This window comes from Vipera ursinii (genome assembly GCF_947247035.1).
Source record: "Vipera ursinii genome assembly, chromosome: Z".
NCBI lineage: Eukaryota > Metazoa > Chordata > Lepidosauria > Squamata > Viperidae > Vipera > Vipera ursinii.
In genome coordinates, this window is record NC_139517.1 from 38,869,282 (window position 1) to 38,888,872 (window position 19,591).

The 19,591-nt window shown below is 35.5% G+C and overlaps 1 protein-coding gene across 2 annotated transcripts in view; it reads left to right on the top strand.

Annotated features, from left to right (window-relative positions):
• The window catches only part of LOC310649626 (cell division cycle protein 27 homolog), a 37,536-nt gene that overhangs the window by 8,782 nt on the left and 9,163 nt on the right, over positions 1-19,591 (top strand). Inside the window, exons 4-14 of one of the 2 annotated variants that reach the window (XM_083378225.1) lie at positions 4,247-4,372; positions 6,818-6,915; positions 9,212-9,366; positions 9,484-9,695; positions 11,321-11,432; positions 12,185-12,300; positions 12,471-12,570; positions 14,767-14,974; positions 15,464-15,636; positions 16,134-16,286; positions 16,555-16,763. In XM_083378225.1, the coding sequence (XP_083234351.1) occupies positions 4,247-4,372; positions 6,818-6,915; positions 9,212-9,366; positions 9,484-9,695; positions 11,321-11,432; positions 12,185-12,300; positions 12,471-12,570; positions 14,767-14,974; positions 15,464-15,636; positions 16,134-16,286; positions 16,555-16,763 (1,662 nt within the window). The remainder of the gene's footprint in view (positions 1-4,246; positions 4,373-6,817; positions 6,916-9,211; positions 9,367-9,483; positions 9,696-11,320; positions 11,433-12,184; positions 12,301-12,470; positions 12,571-14,766; positions 14,975-15,463; positions 15,637-16,133; positions 16,287-16,554; positions 16,764-19,591) is intronic. The other variant, XM_083378226.1, reaches the window with a different exon arrangement.

The following is a 19,591-nucleotide window of genomic DNA, read 5'->3' on the forward strand; positions in this document are numbered from 1 at the left end:
TCATATCTAATTATCAGCAACTTTTTGTTACCATGGAGCTGCTCCATTGCCTTCTTGAAATGAATGTGGTGTTAATAGAGAAGTAGCTTACTGATACAGTTTTAACAAGTAATGCACAGAGAAATTGCTCTTTTCAAACTCAATACAGGATAGACAAAATATTTATTTAAATTAAAACAATAAACTCATAACAACTGCATGAGAGATGATTTGTTCCTTGCCTGTAAATGAGGATCTACAGCTAAGAATTCCATATGGTTAATAAGAAAGCTGAGAAGTAGGACTTCTGATTTTGCACTGTAGTGCAGCAGCTGAGGGATTGTGGGCCTCCACGCCCTACGGTTGATTTCTGCCTGCCAGGGGACCCTAAATGGGCCTGAGGTTGCCCCGTAAAGGCAACATAGAAGGGGGGACGTCCTGTCGATTGCGGAGAGATGGCGATTGATCCGATTGGTTTGGGAAAAGCCCTCCGGAAACCGGCAGGTGAAAGGCTAGCTTAACTTCCGAGTCTAGCCCAAGCTACAAGGAACTGAAGTCCAAAAGTACTACTTCAAGCTGATTGAACAATGTGTTTGGAACTGAGTAAGAACAGTGATTTTCTCTCTTCTGTTTGAAAATTGATTTCCTGGGAGAGAAAAAAAGAAACCCCAAGAAGCAAAAAGCCTCCGAAAGTTAGAAGGAGGGGGACCTTTGCCCCACCCTCCTGTAGACAGAAGTGGCGAATTAAACTTTTCAGGGGGAACAGAAATATACTGAAATGAAAAGAATATAAGACTTAATTTGGATAAGTTTGAAATCAGTGGAATCTGTTAGGATTTTCCTTTTATATCATGAAAATAGAAGTAAATGTCTATTACTGAAAGAACTGGTGCTGACATCTAGTGGTGGATGAAAATATACAACAGCAGCTGCTCTATTACAGGGACTGGCAAAGCCCTGGAAAAGATAAATTTGATTTTGGTGACCTTCAATGTCTTAATAACAGAAAATATTTTGGGTTATCTACAAAGTGAGAATTATAAACTGTAAAAAAAAAAGAATTGACCTTTCTGGGTTACAAATACTAACTTAGCTGTGATACTAAAGTTGTCTGCAGAGAAAGGAAAACCTTGATTTTTGGCTATTATGGAAAACCAGAAATCTGCAGAAACAATATACCAAGAAAAAACAAATACTTTCCAGAAGGAGATCTATGCTATGTTGCAACTAATCCAAACAACGATAATCTCAAACCATGAGGAAATTAATAATAACTTTGAAATCATAAATGAACACATCTCCAATTTAACTTTACAACATAAAAATTCTCTGAAAATAAAAATAGAGAGTGAGACAGAAGAGAGAGATTTCAAGATGGAATTTAACAATACAAGGAAGTATGACCCAGATGGGAAAAAAATTACAGGAAACTCTGGACATGGAAAAGACAAACTACACTTTAAGATTACAAAATAAGTTTGAGGACAAGAAAAAAGATTTGGCAAAATGGATTTTACCATGAGAATTACAAGAACTTGAGAAACAAAAAATAAAATCAAGAAAGAAAGAAAGGAAAAGATTTTCAATGAATACAAAGGGGCGAAACCTTCCTATAAAAACATCTTACCTGTTTTGCCTTTTGTATCTGCAACAACATAAGATTATGGGAAGATTCTTTGATTCATCGAACCATAACTCATAACAATATCTTGTATTCAAATCTTAATTGTTTTTAACACTCAATCTTTTAGCCAATCAGTGACCTAATAAGCTTTTCCCCATTTTAATTTTCTCTTAATATTTAAATTTAACATTTAATATTTATTTTTCCCAGATTTTTAATTGACCACAATTCTTTTATCACAATTCTTCACAGTCTAGTGTTTAAGATACACATCTTATATATATTCTTATCATCTAGCTTAACAAATTAATAAAAAATATAATATTATTTTAATATTTATACATCTAAATTTTGTATGACCAAAATTTTCTTTATTGTCTTATGTTCAGAATACATATTCTATCCATTTGAGTATATTCTATTTTAAATCTTGTGTGTCAATCAAAACCCCATTCCTTTTCAGTCTTATTCTAGCTTTCTTTCTTTGCCAAATCATCTTCCATGTCTTTGCTTTTAAATCATCAAGCAGATCTCCTTGTGTTGTTGTGGCTATTGTTTGGCGTTGAAAAGACCATCCAATTGCCATTTTTTAAAGAAGACTAGCTGATTTAGCAGATCATCTCTTTGTTTTTCCATCTCAACGTGGTTGTCCCGAAGTGTTTATCTTCTCTTTCATCTGTTTTTCTTTTTGATCTTCATGTTCCTTCTGATTTATAACAAAAGTCCTTTCCTTTTTCTCTATTATCAATGTATTTTCTGTATCTTCCATTATCTGTATTTATTGAGTAGTTGAATCTTTTGTCATAGCATTTGATTGTTCCACTTTTTCTGTAGAATTCTGTATAGGTGATTCTTTAGTTAAAGTCGTAATTTGAGCTTGCATATCCAGGCTACTTTCTTGCTTTTTCCTGCCGCTTCTTATTTCATCACCAGCTCTGAGGAGAGTTTGGACAATCGCTTTTAACATACAAAGAGTTTGTTTCTGTTCTTCCTCTGTAGGAAAAATCTATTCCTGTTCTTTTTCCATTATAGTATATTAAACTGAAAGCTTACAGTCAAAAAGTCCACTAAGTGAGGAACAGCTGAGTTTCTTGCAGCTTGTGTTTCAAGGTTGTGTATATCTTATCTATTTTCTAAGCTGTCAACAAATCTCTCTTAGACGATAATAGGTTGAAATCTCAAGTTTAGCCATCAGATGTCACCCAAGTTGTTTTGATCTTTTCAGTTTTTTTCTTCTAATTTAAAGGGAAAAAAACCCAGATCTTCGGTAAAAATAACGAATAAAAATCAGAAAAAGATAAAGAATAGAAAATTGAAAATCTTGTAATCCACCAATTTTAGGAAGTAAAGTTCCAATTAGGATCACAGTATTTTTTCAACGTTTTAAACTCCCTTGGGTAGTCAGTCGTCGCTTTTTTTGGAGGGAGGGTTAAAATCTCCCTTCCCTCACCACAGGGGTGAAAATACGTTAGCAGCTTATGCAGGTAAGTAAGTAATCAAGATGTAAGAGAGGTAGATCTCACCAAGTCTCTTCCGCGCTGCTTTAGAGTTGCCAGATGGTAGGTGCGACTTTGGCTGTCTGCAGCCTTGTGGCAGACCATAGCTCTATGGTCGGCCTTTCGTCTGCCGGTTTGGAGGGATTCGCTGGCTCTAGAGGGAGAGCTCTCTTGCTGGTTGCCTCTACAGGGCGACTGTTGACCCTTTTCAGGGTCCCCCAGCAGTACGAAACTGAACGGGGAAGACGAAACTCGTCTTCTAAGCATCCATGTTGGGCGCGCAGCAAACCGGAAATCCTCATCGAAGAATATTGAACAGGAAAGCTGTTGGGCAAAAAAAAAAAGTCTAAAGTGAGAATTAAGAAATTAGATGATGGGAATTACCAGAGGAAGTATTTAAAAATTAAACTATTTGAATATGGTTAAAGAAATAGAAAGATTTTGAATATAAATGATTAGTTTAAGAGGGATAAACCCCTCAACTAACATACTATGTCTTCTTTTTTAATGTTTGGTTTTTTGACATGAGAAATATAAAAACGTTGGGATGATTTATATAAAAGAAGTGTTTTCTCTGTTTTCTTTTTTCTTATTTTTCTTTAAGATATGAGAAATATAAAAATGTGATGGCTTGTATGAGAAAAAAGACTTAAATACTTAAGTATAACTAATTTTGAGGAAAACTTAACCAATAAGAATGCTTTGAATATTGTGGGGAAAACAAATTTAAATAAAATTTTGTAAACAGAATTTATGATGAGGCAATCAAGATGATCAATGAAGAGAAGCTTTATATTGATGTGGTTATTATTTTCAGAAACATGAGAAAAATGTCTATATTTAATTGTCTACTTAAGAACTGTATTAATTTAAAGTTGGCAAAAAGAATATTATTGGAAGAAGAGGAAATCAAGTAAAGCTATTACATGGACTATAGAATTATAGAAATTAATTGTTTTATTGTTTTTAAACACTAACCCAGACAACACCCCGTTTATCAAATATTAAGGTATATGTTAAAAATCAATAAAACATTTTTTAAAAAAAGCTGAGAAGTAAACCTTTATCCATCTCATTTCCATTGCTCTTATCTCATTTTGCTCTTCTGTTTATTTTTCTTAATTTCTATTTTACTATCTTTAAGCAGACTCGCAGAAGGAGAACAGATTCTGTCTGGTGGAGTTTTTAACAAACAGAAAAGTCATGAGGACATTGTAACTGAGTTTGGAGATTCTGCATGTTTCACACTGTCCCTTCTGGGCCATGTGTACTGGTATGGCTTATCTACTTTTTGGGGATAAATTGCTGTTCCACTATCCTCGCCCAATATGATGAACTTACAAGTGTGTAAATTTATTATTATGGGTTGTTGCATAGTCAACCAGATTAAAGTGGATTTAGCATTTTTATCCACCTACCAAGTCCTTCCAATGACCTGAGATAGGCAGATGTTATTCTTTGTAAGCTGTTTCAAGTAAAGCTGCTATTTGCAATTGATTGATGGTGATTTTGTCACTGTTGATGCACCTGATGTGCTCAAGTGATGAGCCAGATATTTTGAGATTGCACCCAAGGTGCCTGTTACTATTGGCACAATCTTTGCTTTATTATGTTTCATTGCACAGTCAGAGGTTCAGACTGGATTTGGCATTTTTATTTACCTATTGAGTCCTTTCAAATGACCTGGAACAGGCAGATGTTGATATTTAACGGTGCTAAAGATATTGTCACAGGATATAAGATTTTTCGAGTAAAGCTGCCTTTTGCAGTTGGTAGATAGTGAATTTGTCAATGCTAATGGTCTTTATCATTATATTTTATCCCACTTTTATGGTTGTATTATAGACATAGTTTTGTTTAGCAAAGAGAAGCATCTTTACTTATAAGTAAGCACTTCTATTTCTATTATAAAGCTTCAGATACAGATACTTCTTTCTGAGAAGTTTATGCAAGAAACATTCAACATATTTGTCAACAATCTGGATATATATAAGTAATACAGAAATGTTTCTCTTAGAATTTCATTATTAAACAGTCCTTGGTGTTCTCTGAACGTGGTTGTTTTCTTGCAGTCATTTCATTACCCAAATTAGCACTGATAATATTACCTAGCTTAGATAATAAAATGTCTGTGAGAAAACAACCAGGCTTAGAGAGCACCAGAGACCCCTCATTTCAACCCTAAGCTACAAATACTCTCCCTTATTGGAACTTTATTATGTTTAGATTTTTCCAAATTCCTTGGACATCTACTCCTCATGTAGGAATGTAGTTCTTCCAAAAACAAGCGCTGCTGACCAACAACATGATATGTGCAGTACATGTATATGTGTACCAATGTATACAGAATACAGGTAGTCCTCGACTAAAACAGTTCGTTTAGTGATCGTTTGAAGTTACAGCACTGAAAAAAATTAAGAACATTTTTCACACTTATGACCATTGCAGCATCTCCATGGTCATGTGATACACATTCAAATGCTTCTCAGCTGGTTCATACATATGATGGTTGCAGTGTCCCATGCTCATGTGATCAACTTGTGTGATCATCTGACAAGCAAAGTCAGTGGGGAAGCCAGATTAATTTATCAACGGTATTACTAATTTAACAACTGCAGTGATTCATTTAAGAGATGTGGCGAGAAAGATTGTAAAATGGGGCAAAACTCACTTAACAAATTTCTCACTTAACACAAATTTTGGGCTCAATTGTGGTCGTAAGTTGAGGACTACTTTTACACATACTCATCATTTCAAGATTTTTTTGACTCTGATAAGGCAGGAATTCATGCATTTTTGTTGGTATTCATAATCTCTGGTTGACTTGCAATGCACTTATCTCCTTACTGATGTTCCTAAACTGGGAGAAACTACATATTTGTTTTGTATTTGAATTTAAAAGTTCTATGAAAATCTTTAAATGTCTCTATATCTAGCATGAAAAAAGAGTAGTTCTTATTCATCTCATCACTGGCATGTATGTTCCTGGATCTCATTGTTAAGAGAGTTTGCATCCCTTGAATTTCAATACAAAGTTAAATATCTTTTTTGTAATTTCTACCTTTCCTAAGATACAAAACCTCTTTCAAAAATGCTTGGGCACTATAACAGAATGTCTTATAAAATGACAAATGTCATTTTATTTTATTTTATTTTATTTTTTATTATTTATTTATTTATTTATTTATTTATTTATTTATTTATTTATTTATTAATTATTGGGACTTATATGCCGCCCTATGGGCACTATAACAGAATGTCTTATAAAATGACCAATGTCATTTTATTTATTTATTTATTTATTTATTATTGGGACTTATATGCCGCCCTATGGGCACTATAACAGAATGTCTTATAAAATGACCAATGTCATTTTATTTTATTTTATTTATTTAACTTATATGCCGCCCTATCTCCCGAAGGACTCAGGGCGGCTAACAACAATAACATTTTACTAAGACATTCTGTTCTAGCCATTTAACTGACTCTCATTTTTTTTTAGGAATATATAGTTTGCATAAAGTTTGTATAACATATGCAAGTTATTAAGTAAGAAATGTGTAGATTTTTCTATCTCTATTTAACTCCAATGTCTAACTAACCAAGTGCAAGTGAGAAATCTAATAATAATATAATCTATGGAAAATGGCTGCTCTTGTTACTTTTCTGCTGAACTCTTTTCTCTCTGCATTATCTGTCTTCTCTTTTTCATTAACAGTAAGACAGATCGACTTGCCAAAGGATCTGAATGTTACCAAAAGAGCCTTAGTTTAAATCCCTTTCTCTGGTCCCCTTTTGAATCACTATGTGAAATAGGTAGGTATTCTTCAATTTTTTTTATCATCTCTGTATTAATTATTCTGATTAGGAATGGGAGACAGAGCATGTCTTCTGTTATGAGCTGGAAAAATTGTAAATGTTTATAAATATTTTTCTTTGAGATTTGCCTTACTTGAAACTAAAATTCAACAAAATTTTAATTATTGTTTTGGATGCTTTCCTTTTTTATGAAAGCTCATTCTATTGTTTTTATTAATATGATTCATGCTGGCTGGTATAAATCTTAATTTTAGATGCTGTATTTTCAGGACTGATCTCAGCAGCTGTCTTGTTGACTTATAATTTCATTTTATCCTGTTTCAGACAGAAAATATGTAAAAAAATCTATAATTTGGAGATAACCATAACTGCAATATATTCTAAAAAGGAATAAAAATATTTTGCAGATAATTTGTATGCTGCACTAATGAAGGGAGGTGCATGTTCATGGGCACTAGGAAAATAAAATAAAACTTTTTTTAAATAACAGAGAAAACAGGCAAAAAACAGGGCAAAGGCCAAAATACGTAATATGAAAACAAAAAGCCTTTGATTGTTATGACAATTTATAGCAGTGAGCTACAGCTCAAAATTTTGGAGAGCAGCAGGCCTTCTGGATCTCATAGGGACATATTGCTTTCCTTGGCTAGTATTAAAATGTTATCCTTCTACATTAGAAGTTTTGATCCTAAAAATTAATGCTATATTCCAAATTCAGAACCATGTTGTTAACAAGTATAATCCCATTGATCTCTTTCCAAAACCAAAGTTTTATAATTAAATGTGCAGAAGCAGTTTGATGTTTCAGGCATCAAATTCAAAAGTTAAAGTGCCATAGATAGAAAATAATTGCCAAGTTAGAAATACAGTTTTAGAATCTAGAGTTAAGGCAATGTTCAGTTCTTTGTTTCTTTGTGTTCCATGTATGTATACATGCATATTTTAAACTTGCTACTGTTCCACAATCTGTTTGCTGCATGTAGGTCTTTTGCTTTCCTATTATTTTGGAATTTGCTATGGGAAGTCTTTAAAATAGTTCATTTAGTGATTGTTTCAAGTTACAACAGCACTGAAAAATGTGATTTAACAATGGTTTTTCAGTTATGACCTTTGCAGCATCCCATGATCCCATGTTCAAAATTCAGATGCTTGGCAACTGGTTCATATTTATGACCATTGCTGGGTCCCAAGGTCATATGATAATCTTTTGCGACCTTCTAATAAGCAAAGTCAATGGGGAAACCAGCTTTACTTAATAACCAGGGTACTAACTTACGAACTGCAGTGATTCACTTAACAACTGTGGTAAGAAAGATCATAAAATGTGGCAAAACTCACTTAACAAAGGTCTCACTTAACAGAAATTTTAGGCTCAGTTGTGGTGTAAGTTGAGGACTAGATGTAGTGGCAGAATCAGTGATTCAACTACCAATGCTGCCTTAATATGCCTATCTTTTGAAAGTTCCTGTATCATACATGTACTGTAAATTTATATGTGTTAAGTATTTCTTTATTTTCGCTTTTCCAATCAAATTGTACTTCAGTATAAATAAATGGGATTCGTAATTGAATTTGAAGCAACTGTATCATTATTGATAAATTCCATTACTAAGGAAGGGAAATAGTAAAGGATCCTCCCTACTTAATTTCTTGAAGATACACTCTTCCACCTTGACCTTGTGATCAAGGTGGAAGAGTGTTAGGCATTCCCAAACTGTAGGTAGGATTTTTTTATTCTTTTTGTTATGTTGATGATAGTATATGTTTTAAGCTATTTTTGACTATATTAGTTTTTGAATATATTAAATTATATTATTTTTTGTTAGTTATCTATTATTTGAATGGGCACAATACAAATCCTGCAAATCCAACCATTCCCTTTAGTGACAGGCCATTATTTTAAAAAGTTTTCTAGTCTCACATCTACCTATCAGTGATATAACTACAATGGATTGGACATTAGAAGCTATTCTAAAAAAATTGTGCCACCTTTGGCTGAACTGGATATGCATGGCAAAAGGTAAGCAATCACGCTCTCAAGAAGTCCATTGCAGTACTCATTTGGTAGATTGCACAAAAATGGGGATGTGATATGAACTATAGTCCAAAATGTCTGATTAGTGCTATGTTACCTACTCTTATGTTTAAAATATTGATTGTTATAATGTTTAATAGCAATAAATTTCACATACACATTTCATGCTATGAGGTTAAGTAGGATTGGTCTAAAACATTCCTTTTTTTCTTTTTTGTATCTTCCCATGCCTCTCAATCCCTTTCATTTTCATTACAGGTGAGAAGCCAGACCCTGACCAAACTTTCAAGTTAACTTCTATACAGAACTTCAGCAGCTGCTTGCCTAACACATGTACAACAGTGGTATCTAATCACAGCATAATCCACAGACAGCCAGAAACAGTTCTTATGGAAACACCACAGGATACACTTGTATGTTTCTACCAGTCATACTTAATTACCACCATCTTTATAGTATTTAGAAACAACACTATAGAAACAATACTATAGAAAAAATAGTAGTCTTTAAGAAATGGTTTTGTTTTTCAGGAATTAAACAGACTCAACCTGGAATCCTCCAACTCTAAATATTCCTCCAACACAGATTCCTCCATTTCTTATATTGACTCGGCTGTAATTTCACCAGATGCTGTATCTCTTGGATCAGGAACTGCCTTTTTAACAAAACAGGCTCAGAACAAACCAAAAACTGGCCGGAGTCTTCTAGGTGGACCAGCTGCTCTGAGCCCTTTAACACCAAGGTAAAGAATCTGAAAGTTGTTCTTCCATTTTCTCTTAGGAAGCATTATTAGAAGAATAACAGAAGAGACTTAGGGGGACTTTGTGTGCTAATAAATATAGATTGGCATATGCTTTTATAGAAGGGAATTTATGAGGTGCATAAATGAATGTGCAAATGTATTGAGGAGGCATTCTAATTTTTTTAGAATATGAAATGTAAGAGATCCAGTAAATTTCTGAGTGTGTAAAATTAAAATGTGCACAAGGACACCATTTGCAATAGCAGTACATTGATTAAATAATCTTATATGTACATCTATTACTCAGAATGGATAATGAATGTAAGGATTCAATAAAGACCTGAATGAATAGGATCAAATGTATTAATACAATAATTTCCACTTAGAGATGAAAATATACTTTAGTTGCTTTCTAAATATTGTCATTTAAAGTCAGTTTTTATGGTTATTGTTCTACCTTCTGCATAGGACAAACAAATCATTGTCTGAAAATAACCTTTATGATTGTGTTTAATGATTTATTAATGTGGGCTCTAATACTCAAAAATAAATGTCACAATAGTTATGTGACCCAATTCAAATTTATTCAGGTATATTCTCCCCCCTCCCCAAGCATTCACTTGAATTTGCCTAAATCTGTTAACTAAACACTATTTTTTTGGATATATTTTTAAAAAATATAGCATATTCTAAGCCTTCAAATTTGTTTCAGAACCAGAGCTGAATTGAACACATAGCCCATTCCTGTTTCCCCCAAGCTTTCTTCATTTCAGCAACTTAATTTAGGTGGGAAAATATTTTTGTTGTTGCTGTTATTAAATGTGGAAATCAGAAACTCTTGCTGACCTGCTTCATAATTACCCAGAGACTACTTGTAGATTTCAATTTTGCTTTTCCCCCACAGCTAAATTACTTCATATGATTGTTTTGAAGATAAATGACAATAAATTAGCTGTTATTTTTAACCTGAAGAGCTTGAATAGTTTTCAGTTTTATATTTCATTTACTTAAAATGAGTATGCTACATCTTTTTCATTTTTTTTCTTCTGCTCAATCATATCCACTATTTGGAGTTTGCTTGGACAAGTCCCTCCAGTTTTCTTTGCAAGATTTTTTAGAAGTGGTTTGTCATTGCCTCCTTCGCAGGCTGAGAGAAAGTGACTAGCCTAAGTTCATCCAGCTGTCTTTTTGTCTAAGCAGGATTAGAACTCCTGACTCTCCTGACTTCTAGCCTGATGCCTTGACTATTATCCTACACCAGACTGGCTCTCATCATTTTCATTAGAATAGTTGTTTTCCTGCAAAGTATTCTATAGCTTTAAATTATAAATCCAAAAATTACAAATGTCAAATCTTCTTTTGATAACAAGCAAAAAATGGAGCTAATCCCTTCACTTGAACATAGTATCATCTTAAAGCATATATAATATAACTGGAAGTTTGTAAATTCTTATTCTCAAAAGGAAGATACTTCGCAATGCATGAACAAGCCTTAGGCCTGCAAATTTTTCTTGTTTTCAAAAATGCTCTTTTTCTGCCTCCTCTTTCTTTAGGAACACACACACACACACACACACAAACATATATATATATATATATTTAAATGCTCTTGTATATTTCCTCAGCTTTGGAATATTGCCATTGGAAACCCCTAGCCCCGGAGATGGATCTTATTTACAAAACTGTACAAACTCTTCTGTAATTGATGTGCCACCTCAAGGAGCCCCTTCCAAGAAGGTATCTTGTGGTGAAAGATGTGCAGCTAAAATTGCTTAAGGATCTGTACAATTATGGCTAGTAGTTCCTTACAAGAAAAAAAATGTCAAAGCCACTTTGTGATATTTCTCTGTATTTCCCCTCTATTATTTTTGCAGTATGCAAAAAAAATAGTTAATCTGGAAATATTTTTAATATACATTTTTCCAAGATGTAGAAACTGGAATTTTATTTTTAAATTATATTAAGATGCTTATCTTTACAAATCATAAAATCCTTTGCAAACCTTCATGTTTACACTGCTTTTTAATGCTAGCTAATAAAAGGAATAAACTTCAGAGCAAGTATTCAAAATCTGGTTAAAAAAACCATTTAATATGTGGTGGAATTAATATGAAAACCAAAGTTATTTTGTCATGTGTACACACACACACACACACACACACACACACACACCAATGAAGTTGTGAGTGCATTGCAAATTTAATTATTTGTCATTGCTCTGCTATAGTTGTAGGACTATAAGAAGAAAAGAACATGTCTAACAGTGTGATGTTTGACAAAGCTAATGGGTTATTTTATGGTGTTAACCATGCAATAAAATGCATATCACTTTCTACGTAACGTTTTTCTTTCTAGGTAATATAATGAACTAGTAAAATTAATACATTTAGCAGATTGTCCCATATCTCTGCCAGTGAAGGTCATAAGTCATAATCTGCAATTGCTATAAATATAATGCATAATTAACATTATGATACATTTTTGTATAGACTGTTACCAGAATAAATCAAGCTGGAACAAAGTCGGTCTTCTCACAAAGTGGTAATAGTCGGGAAGTAACACCCATCCTTGTTGCCCAGACCCAAAGTTCAGGCGCACAGACGAGGTAGGCAATGTTTTCCTAGCCTGGTGTATAATTTTCCTTCCTGTTCCCTAATGTATGTTTTCATTCCTAGGTTGCATTTGCTGTTATCATGTGTCCTGTATTTCTGGTAGAGAAACAGTTAAAACCCTAATCCCATAAATTATGTTAAGAAATTTGATTTCTCTCTCCAGTACAACTCCTCAGGTATTGAGCCCAACTATTGCTGCCCCCCCTAATGTGCTGCCTCGAAGAAGTTCACGTTTGTTCTCCAGTGATAGTTCTACAACCAAGGTAAATGGGAATTCTGCACAGTATGTATGTATGTGTTGGCCGCCCATCTTATCTCAAGGTAATACTGGGTGGCTTATAATCATAAAAAATAAAAACTATATAAGCTTAAAAAATAAGTTAATGTAAGACCCAGAACACCATGTCCCACTTAAAAGAGGGCGGGAGCAGGATGTGGGGAGGTGGAATCTGTTGTTAATCGATCAACCATCTCCACTGTGGCACTTGCCCAATGGGACTCCAAGCTAACTGGCAAAGCTAGGTCTTTAGGTTTTTCCGAAAGATCAGGAAGTCAATGTGCTCTCATTGATTAATATTTTTTAGGAAATTCAGAGCCTAAATGAGCAGCAGCAGAAATATTTAATGGGACTACAGATATAATTAAAACAGGACTGTCACCTTCATGTTGATATCAAATATTTTTGAGAAGAATTGATTTCAACTTTGTTGAACTGCTAGAATTCCCTGGCTGGGGGATTCTGAAAGTTGAAGTCCAGATAAAGTTGTTGAGACTGAGCAGCATTGCCTTAGGCTGTGAAAACATACATCACAACAAATTAACACTCCTTGTTTTCATTGTAAAACAAATAATTATTTTTACTCCATTACAATGGAGTACAGTGGCTCATGTGACAAGCAGCAAGCCTGCATTCGAGACCCAAGTGCTGCCGTGGGACAAGGTGAGCTTCAGTCCTTCACTCCAGTTCTTACCGAGGACATGAAAGGAACCCCTAACTGGGCAGCAAAGGTGATATCACTGGCCAATCCTTTCAATTTGGAAGCGCCTCAGTGTTTTTGACACGAATGTGATGCAACCCCATAGCAAATTTTTCATATGTAATGTTACAGATTACCCTTCATTTCAGATGTAGAGAAGTACTCTAAATAAAATTGTACACATGTTTTAGATCTATTTCAGTTGAAGACATTGAAGAACTATTATCCTTTCAAAGCATTTTTCATATTGAAATCACTGGTAAAAATATCAAAACCCATTAAATCAGTAAGGAAGTGTAGTAAAGCTATAATGGCAAAACATTCTGAAAATACTTTATCCAGTACCATTATGTCCTCTGCTTTTGAGCTATCCACCTTCCTCACATCAATATAATCACTCGGTCCATACTAAAATATATTGTAGGTGCATAGTAGAACAACTGTAGTTCAAATTTCTTGAATGAAATTGAGAGTCTATGAAATTAAAATCTGGGTGGAAAGATATCAGTGGCATCTTCTATTCTATAGGCTTAGTTAATGCTATTATAGAAAGTGGGTATTTTGGCGTCTCATTCCATTATTCCATAATGATATATGTCAGTGGTGGTGAACCTATGGCACGTATGCCTGAGGTGGCACTCAGAGCCCTCTCTGTTGGCATGTGTGCCACTGCCGCCGCCGGCAAGTCCATCAGGCTGCCACCTCCGCCAGGAGCAGGAGCCCCACCCAGCACAAAGGTGAAGCGGCCGACTAGCAAGCTCGAGTAGAGGTGGTAGAGCAGAGGTCACCAACCATTGTTGATTGGTGGACTGGAAGAAAAGGGAGGGGAAAGCATTTGTGCATGGGGCCACGAGCATGCACGTTCTGCAAATGGGGTGGGACTAGTGCCTGCATGATACTCACTAGCCCTGCCCTGTTCTTGCGTGGTGCAGCGCCTTGCATATGCACCCCACGATGCTGTGGCGGCCGTTTTTGCACCTTGCAGCATGGTAGCCCATTTTTGTGCCACCAGTTTTTGCATGCCAGAGGCGACACTCAGAGGCACTTCCCTGCCCTCCTCCCGTGAGGGCACCACAATGCTGATGCAGCCCTGGCACTTTGTGATAAATAAGTGGGTTTTGGGTTGCAGTTTGGGTACTCAGTCTCTAAAAGGTTCGCCATCACTGATATATGTTGTATAAAATCACATATTAGTTCAAAGCCATAAAATTTCATCAAAAATCACAAAGCCTTGGAAAAATTAATCAGGCAAAAGCCAAAGTAAGTGGCGTTAATAGGACTATAGTACATATTTCAGTACCACACCACATGAAATTAAATGAAATCACATATGTAATTGGGCTGAGGTTCCCCATCCAAACCAGAAAGAAGTTCCTCTAAATTTGTACCTTGGAATTGTTTTGCAGATTTCTATTTTGAATGGTATAATTTGCTATTTGATTGCAGGAAAGATTCTTTAAAATGTTTTTTCTTCTTTCATAGGAAAATAGTAAAAAGTTAAAAATGAAGTTTCCACCAAAAATTGCAAACCGAAAGACAAAATGTAAAACCAGTAAAGGAGGGATCACACAGCCAAACATAAATGACAGTTTGGAAATCACCAAACTTGATTCATCCATTATTTCAGAAGGAAAGATTACCTCAGTAACGCCACAAATCCAGGCATTTACATTACAGAAAGCTGCAGCAGGTGTGTAGAATATTCCTGAGAATTAGTATAAACTTGTGCCAACCCAAAAGGTAGTGGTAATATAAAATTCAAAAGCGAGAGAAACAGAAAATACCTGTGGAATTGAGCTAAAACAAACAGGGCAAGTTCCTCTAAAATTCTTGTTCTTTCTAATTAAGTTGCCATGTTCAGAATCTTAATTTCTTTCTTAACTGATAGAAAGTTCAACAGTAGTGGGCAATAATTATGAATTTTTACAGATATGTGTGGAATCCAGAGGATATTAGTATATGAATTTATATCTCAATGTTCAGATTTTAACTAAAACTCTTTATTCTATTTAATTCATTGGAAGAATACAGTTGTGTTTTGTTAACTCAAACTGTTGGAATTTCCTCTAGGTTTCTTGAGAGTTTCTGCCACATTTATCACCAGTAGCACAGAGGCAATTTTAAGCAAGTATATCTTGATCTCTTTGTTCTCCTGTGTATTTATTGAATTTTTTCCTAGAAGGTTTGATGAGCCTTCTTCGTGATATGGGGAAAGGATATTTAGCCTTGTGTTCCTACAATTGCAAAGAAGCCATTCATATACTGAGTCATTTGCCTTCTCACCACTACAACACAGGCTGGGTGTTATGCCATATTGGAAGAGCTTACTTTGAACTTGCAGAATATATGCAGGTAATAATTTATTTTGGATACTACATCCTGTATTTGTACTGCAGTGAATTGTACAAAAATTGACCCCAAGACATAAACTGAAAACTAGTTCAAATTTCCTTTGCTCTTCACCTTTTAACAATCCTAATGAGAAGTTCTAGGCTTGAAACAACTCTTAATATATTGACATCTATCTCAGCATTGCAAAAAAATAATAATATTGAATAGAGCATGAATTCCTTTTAGATACTCTCTAAATGGGTCAATTAATACAGAAACAATTTCTGGCCACGTGGTTCTGTGTAAGGAGGGGAAAATGTATGTTGTCTCATTTTTTAAAAATAAAATTTACTGAGGATGAATCACACTTCTCTTAAGATGAAACATTTAATTTGTTAAGTAAATTATACCCTTGTATCAAAACTAGCAGTTTCATTTAAAGGTATATATCTAAATATACCCATGTCAAAAATTGATCATGTGGATTAAATATTTTCATTTGTTCATTACTGTCATAGGCTGAGAGAATATTCTCTGAAGTAAGAAGGATTGAAAACTACAGAGTAGAAGGCATGGAAATCTATTCAACCACATTGTGGCATCTACAGAAAGATGTAGCTCTTTCAGTCCTTTCGAAAGACTTAACTGAGATGGATAAAAATTCACCAGAGGTAATATTTCTGGCTATTTTGAGGCAGGCTTTTTTTTTACTACAGTTTAGTCTCTGAATCTTTTCTTCAATTTTAAATTAACAAATTTGAGGTTGAAATTACTTTATTTTACTTTGCAAACTCTTATGTGACTGAGCACTTAAATAGTAGATAGTAGTTAATAGTAGTTCATTAATATTTTCCTCTCCCTCTTATTATACTACGCAAAAGTAGAAAGCGGGGGAAATCATAGTTTTGTGGTATATCTTCTACTTTTTCATTCTTCCAGGCATGGTGTGCTGCAGGAAATTGCTTCAGTTTGCAAAGGGAACATGACATTGCTATCAAGTTTTTCCAGAGAGCTATTCAAGTTGATCCAAATTATGCTTATGCCTATACTCTCCTGGGACATGAATTTGTGCTGACAGAAGAACTTGAGAGGGCATTATCCTGCTTTAGGAATGCAATCAGAATGAATCCAAGGCACTACAATGCTTGGTGAGAAATAGTTTTGATTAATAAAAATGGTGAAGGTTGGGAATATATTTATCACTCGTATTAAACAATTTCATTTCCATCCTCGATATAACTTAGTTCTGGAGTACAAAAAGGATTTATTTTTCTCTCTAATTTTCTATTTATAATTTCAGTCCAGTTTTCATAGATGTACAGGTGTATACTGTCTATTAATATTATATGTGGGTAATCTAAGGTTAGAATTATGGTTAAGACTGGTGGAAGCTTAATAATTCAAGTCCTAACCAAGGGCCTAAGAATAACTAAAGTAATGCCTAAGGATATAGGCAATTCCAAGCAAATTGGAGTTTGTTTTGTAAAATTAGGATGTTCAGGTCTGATAAATTCTAAATTTCTAAATACAGTACCTTTGGGTATTGTTCCAATGACTTCAATCATGATTGGTATATAACAGGATTTCTTTTTCTATAAGCAGTCAAATACAATATGCAAGTCTCAGTATCTTGTTCCTCCCCCTCAATAATTGCTAAATTAAGCATGTCATGAACATGGTGCCTATTTGAATTTTAAAGTGTAGAATCTTAACTCACTCATTTTCCAAAATCTCAGTTTGATGTTTTCCAGTTTATGCTACTGAAATCTAAACCTCTGCCAAAGGTTCCAATGAATAATTTTTGGCAATTCATTATGATCATGTTTATAGCCAGTTAGCAACTTTTGTTGCAGCCACTGATTAAATGGTCAATTGTTCAACCTTTTTTTCCTAAAATGTAACATTTGCTGCTGTTTTTTGTTGTTGTTAGTTGCGACCCCATGGACAACGTTCCTCCAGGCCTTCCTGTCCTCTACCATCTTCTGGAGTTCATTTAAACTCACGCCTACTGCTTCAGTGACTCCATCCAGCCACCTTATTCTCTGCCATCCCCTTCTTCTATTGCCCTCAATCTTTCCCAGCATTAGGCTCCTCTCCAGTGAGTCCTTCCTTCTCATAAGGTGGCCAAAGTATTTGAGTTTCAACTTCAGGATCTGGGCTCCTAAAGAGCAGTCAGGGTTGATCTCCTCTAGGACTGACCAGTTTGATCGCCTTGCAGTCCAGGGGACTCACAGGAGTCTTCTCTAGCACCATAGTTCAAAGGCCTCAATTCTTTGGCGCTCAGCCTTTCTTATGGTCCAACTTTCAGAGCCATACATTGCAACTGGGAAGACCATAGCCTTGACTATACGCACTTTTGTTGGCAGTGTGATATCTGCTTTTTAGTGTGCTGTCTAGATTTGCCATGGCTTTCCACCCCAGGAGCAAGCGTCTTTTAATTTCTTGGCTTCAGTCCCCATCTGTGGTGATCTTGGAGCCCAGGAAAATAAAATCTGTCACTACCTCCATTTCTTTCCCATCTATTTGCCAGGAACTGAGAGGGCAGGATGCCATGATCTTGGTTTTCTTAATGTTAAGTTTCAACCCAACTTTTGCACTCTCCTTCTTCACCCGCAACAAGAGGCTCTTTAGTTTCTCTTCACTTTCTGCCATTAGAGTGGTATCATCTGCATATCTTAGGTTGTTGATATTTCTCCTGGCAATTTTAATTCCAACTTTTGATTCATCTAGCCCTGCCTTTCTAATGATGTGCTCTGCATATAGGTTGAATAGGCAATATACAGCCTTGCCGGACTCCTTTCCCAATTTTTAACCAATCAGTGATTCCGTGTCCATTTCTCACTGTTGTTTCTTGACCCACAAGAGACAAATCAGATGGTCTGGTACTCCCATCTCTTTAAGAACTTGCCACAGTTTGTTGTGATCCACACAATCAAAGGCTTTAGCAGTCAATGAAATAGAAGTAGATGTTTTTCTGGAACTCCCTAGCTTTCTCCATGATCCAGTGTATGTTGGCAATTTGAACTCTAGTTCTTCTGCCATTTCAATTTCATTTCAGCCGGATGTTTCAGCTGCTCGCATGCCGGCGGCAGCACAGGGTGTTCTACAGCTGCGCTCGGACGACGGGGGCTGCCAGGGGGCTGCGGTTGTGGCGCGGGATGCTGAGATGGTGGAGGGGAGCACATCGGGGACTTTGGGGTACGGGAGAGGGGGGTGCTGGGCTTACACCTTCCTCCACGCTGTATGGACCTCGGCGTCAGGGGGAGAAGCAGGGCGTGGGACGATGGGATAGGGGGCTGGGGTTTTTATGCAGCTCAGGCGGATGCTGGTCTGCGCGGGGAAAGGGTGGGGCTAATGGGTGGGGCTGTTGCCCAATTACAGGCAAAGTTTAAAAGACGCGTTGGGGGTGAGTGACTCCCAACGCTGACTTTGTATTTGCATGGATTCCTCACAGTAAAGATCTTCTTGCAGTCAACCGTACCACGTCATTGTTCTTCCGGCTGCGTTCTTTGGCGTGGACGTTTTGTTGACATGTGGCAGAGACCATAAACTATTCTAAAATTGGCCTGTCTGAACTATGAACACAAATACTGACTTTCAGAACTATATTATGGAACTATTTTTCTGTAGAAGAAATATATACTATTGCCTGATACGATGGAACATTTTGAATTATAAATCTTGACTGATAAACAACTTTTAATGGTTCTTTCTTCTCCCTGGACAGAAAGGATATATTTCTCATTGGACAGAAAAATTTGAATTTCACTTACATTTGCTTAGGGGAGATTTGATAAGGATTGATAAGTTAGTTGGATAATCTGGAGCTCCAATAATAACTGACTGAAACTTCCTGAGTTTTCAAACAGATTTCTATAAAGGTCACTTACAAAAAATAAAATGGATGCTCCATATTTAGCTCTAAATGGTAAAAATCCATTCTTAACATCTGTCTCCAGAAGCCTCAGTTTGACAT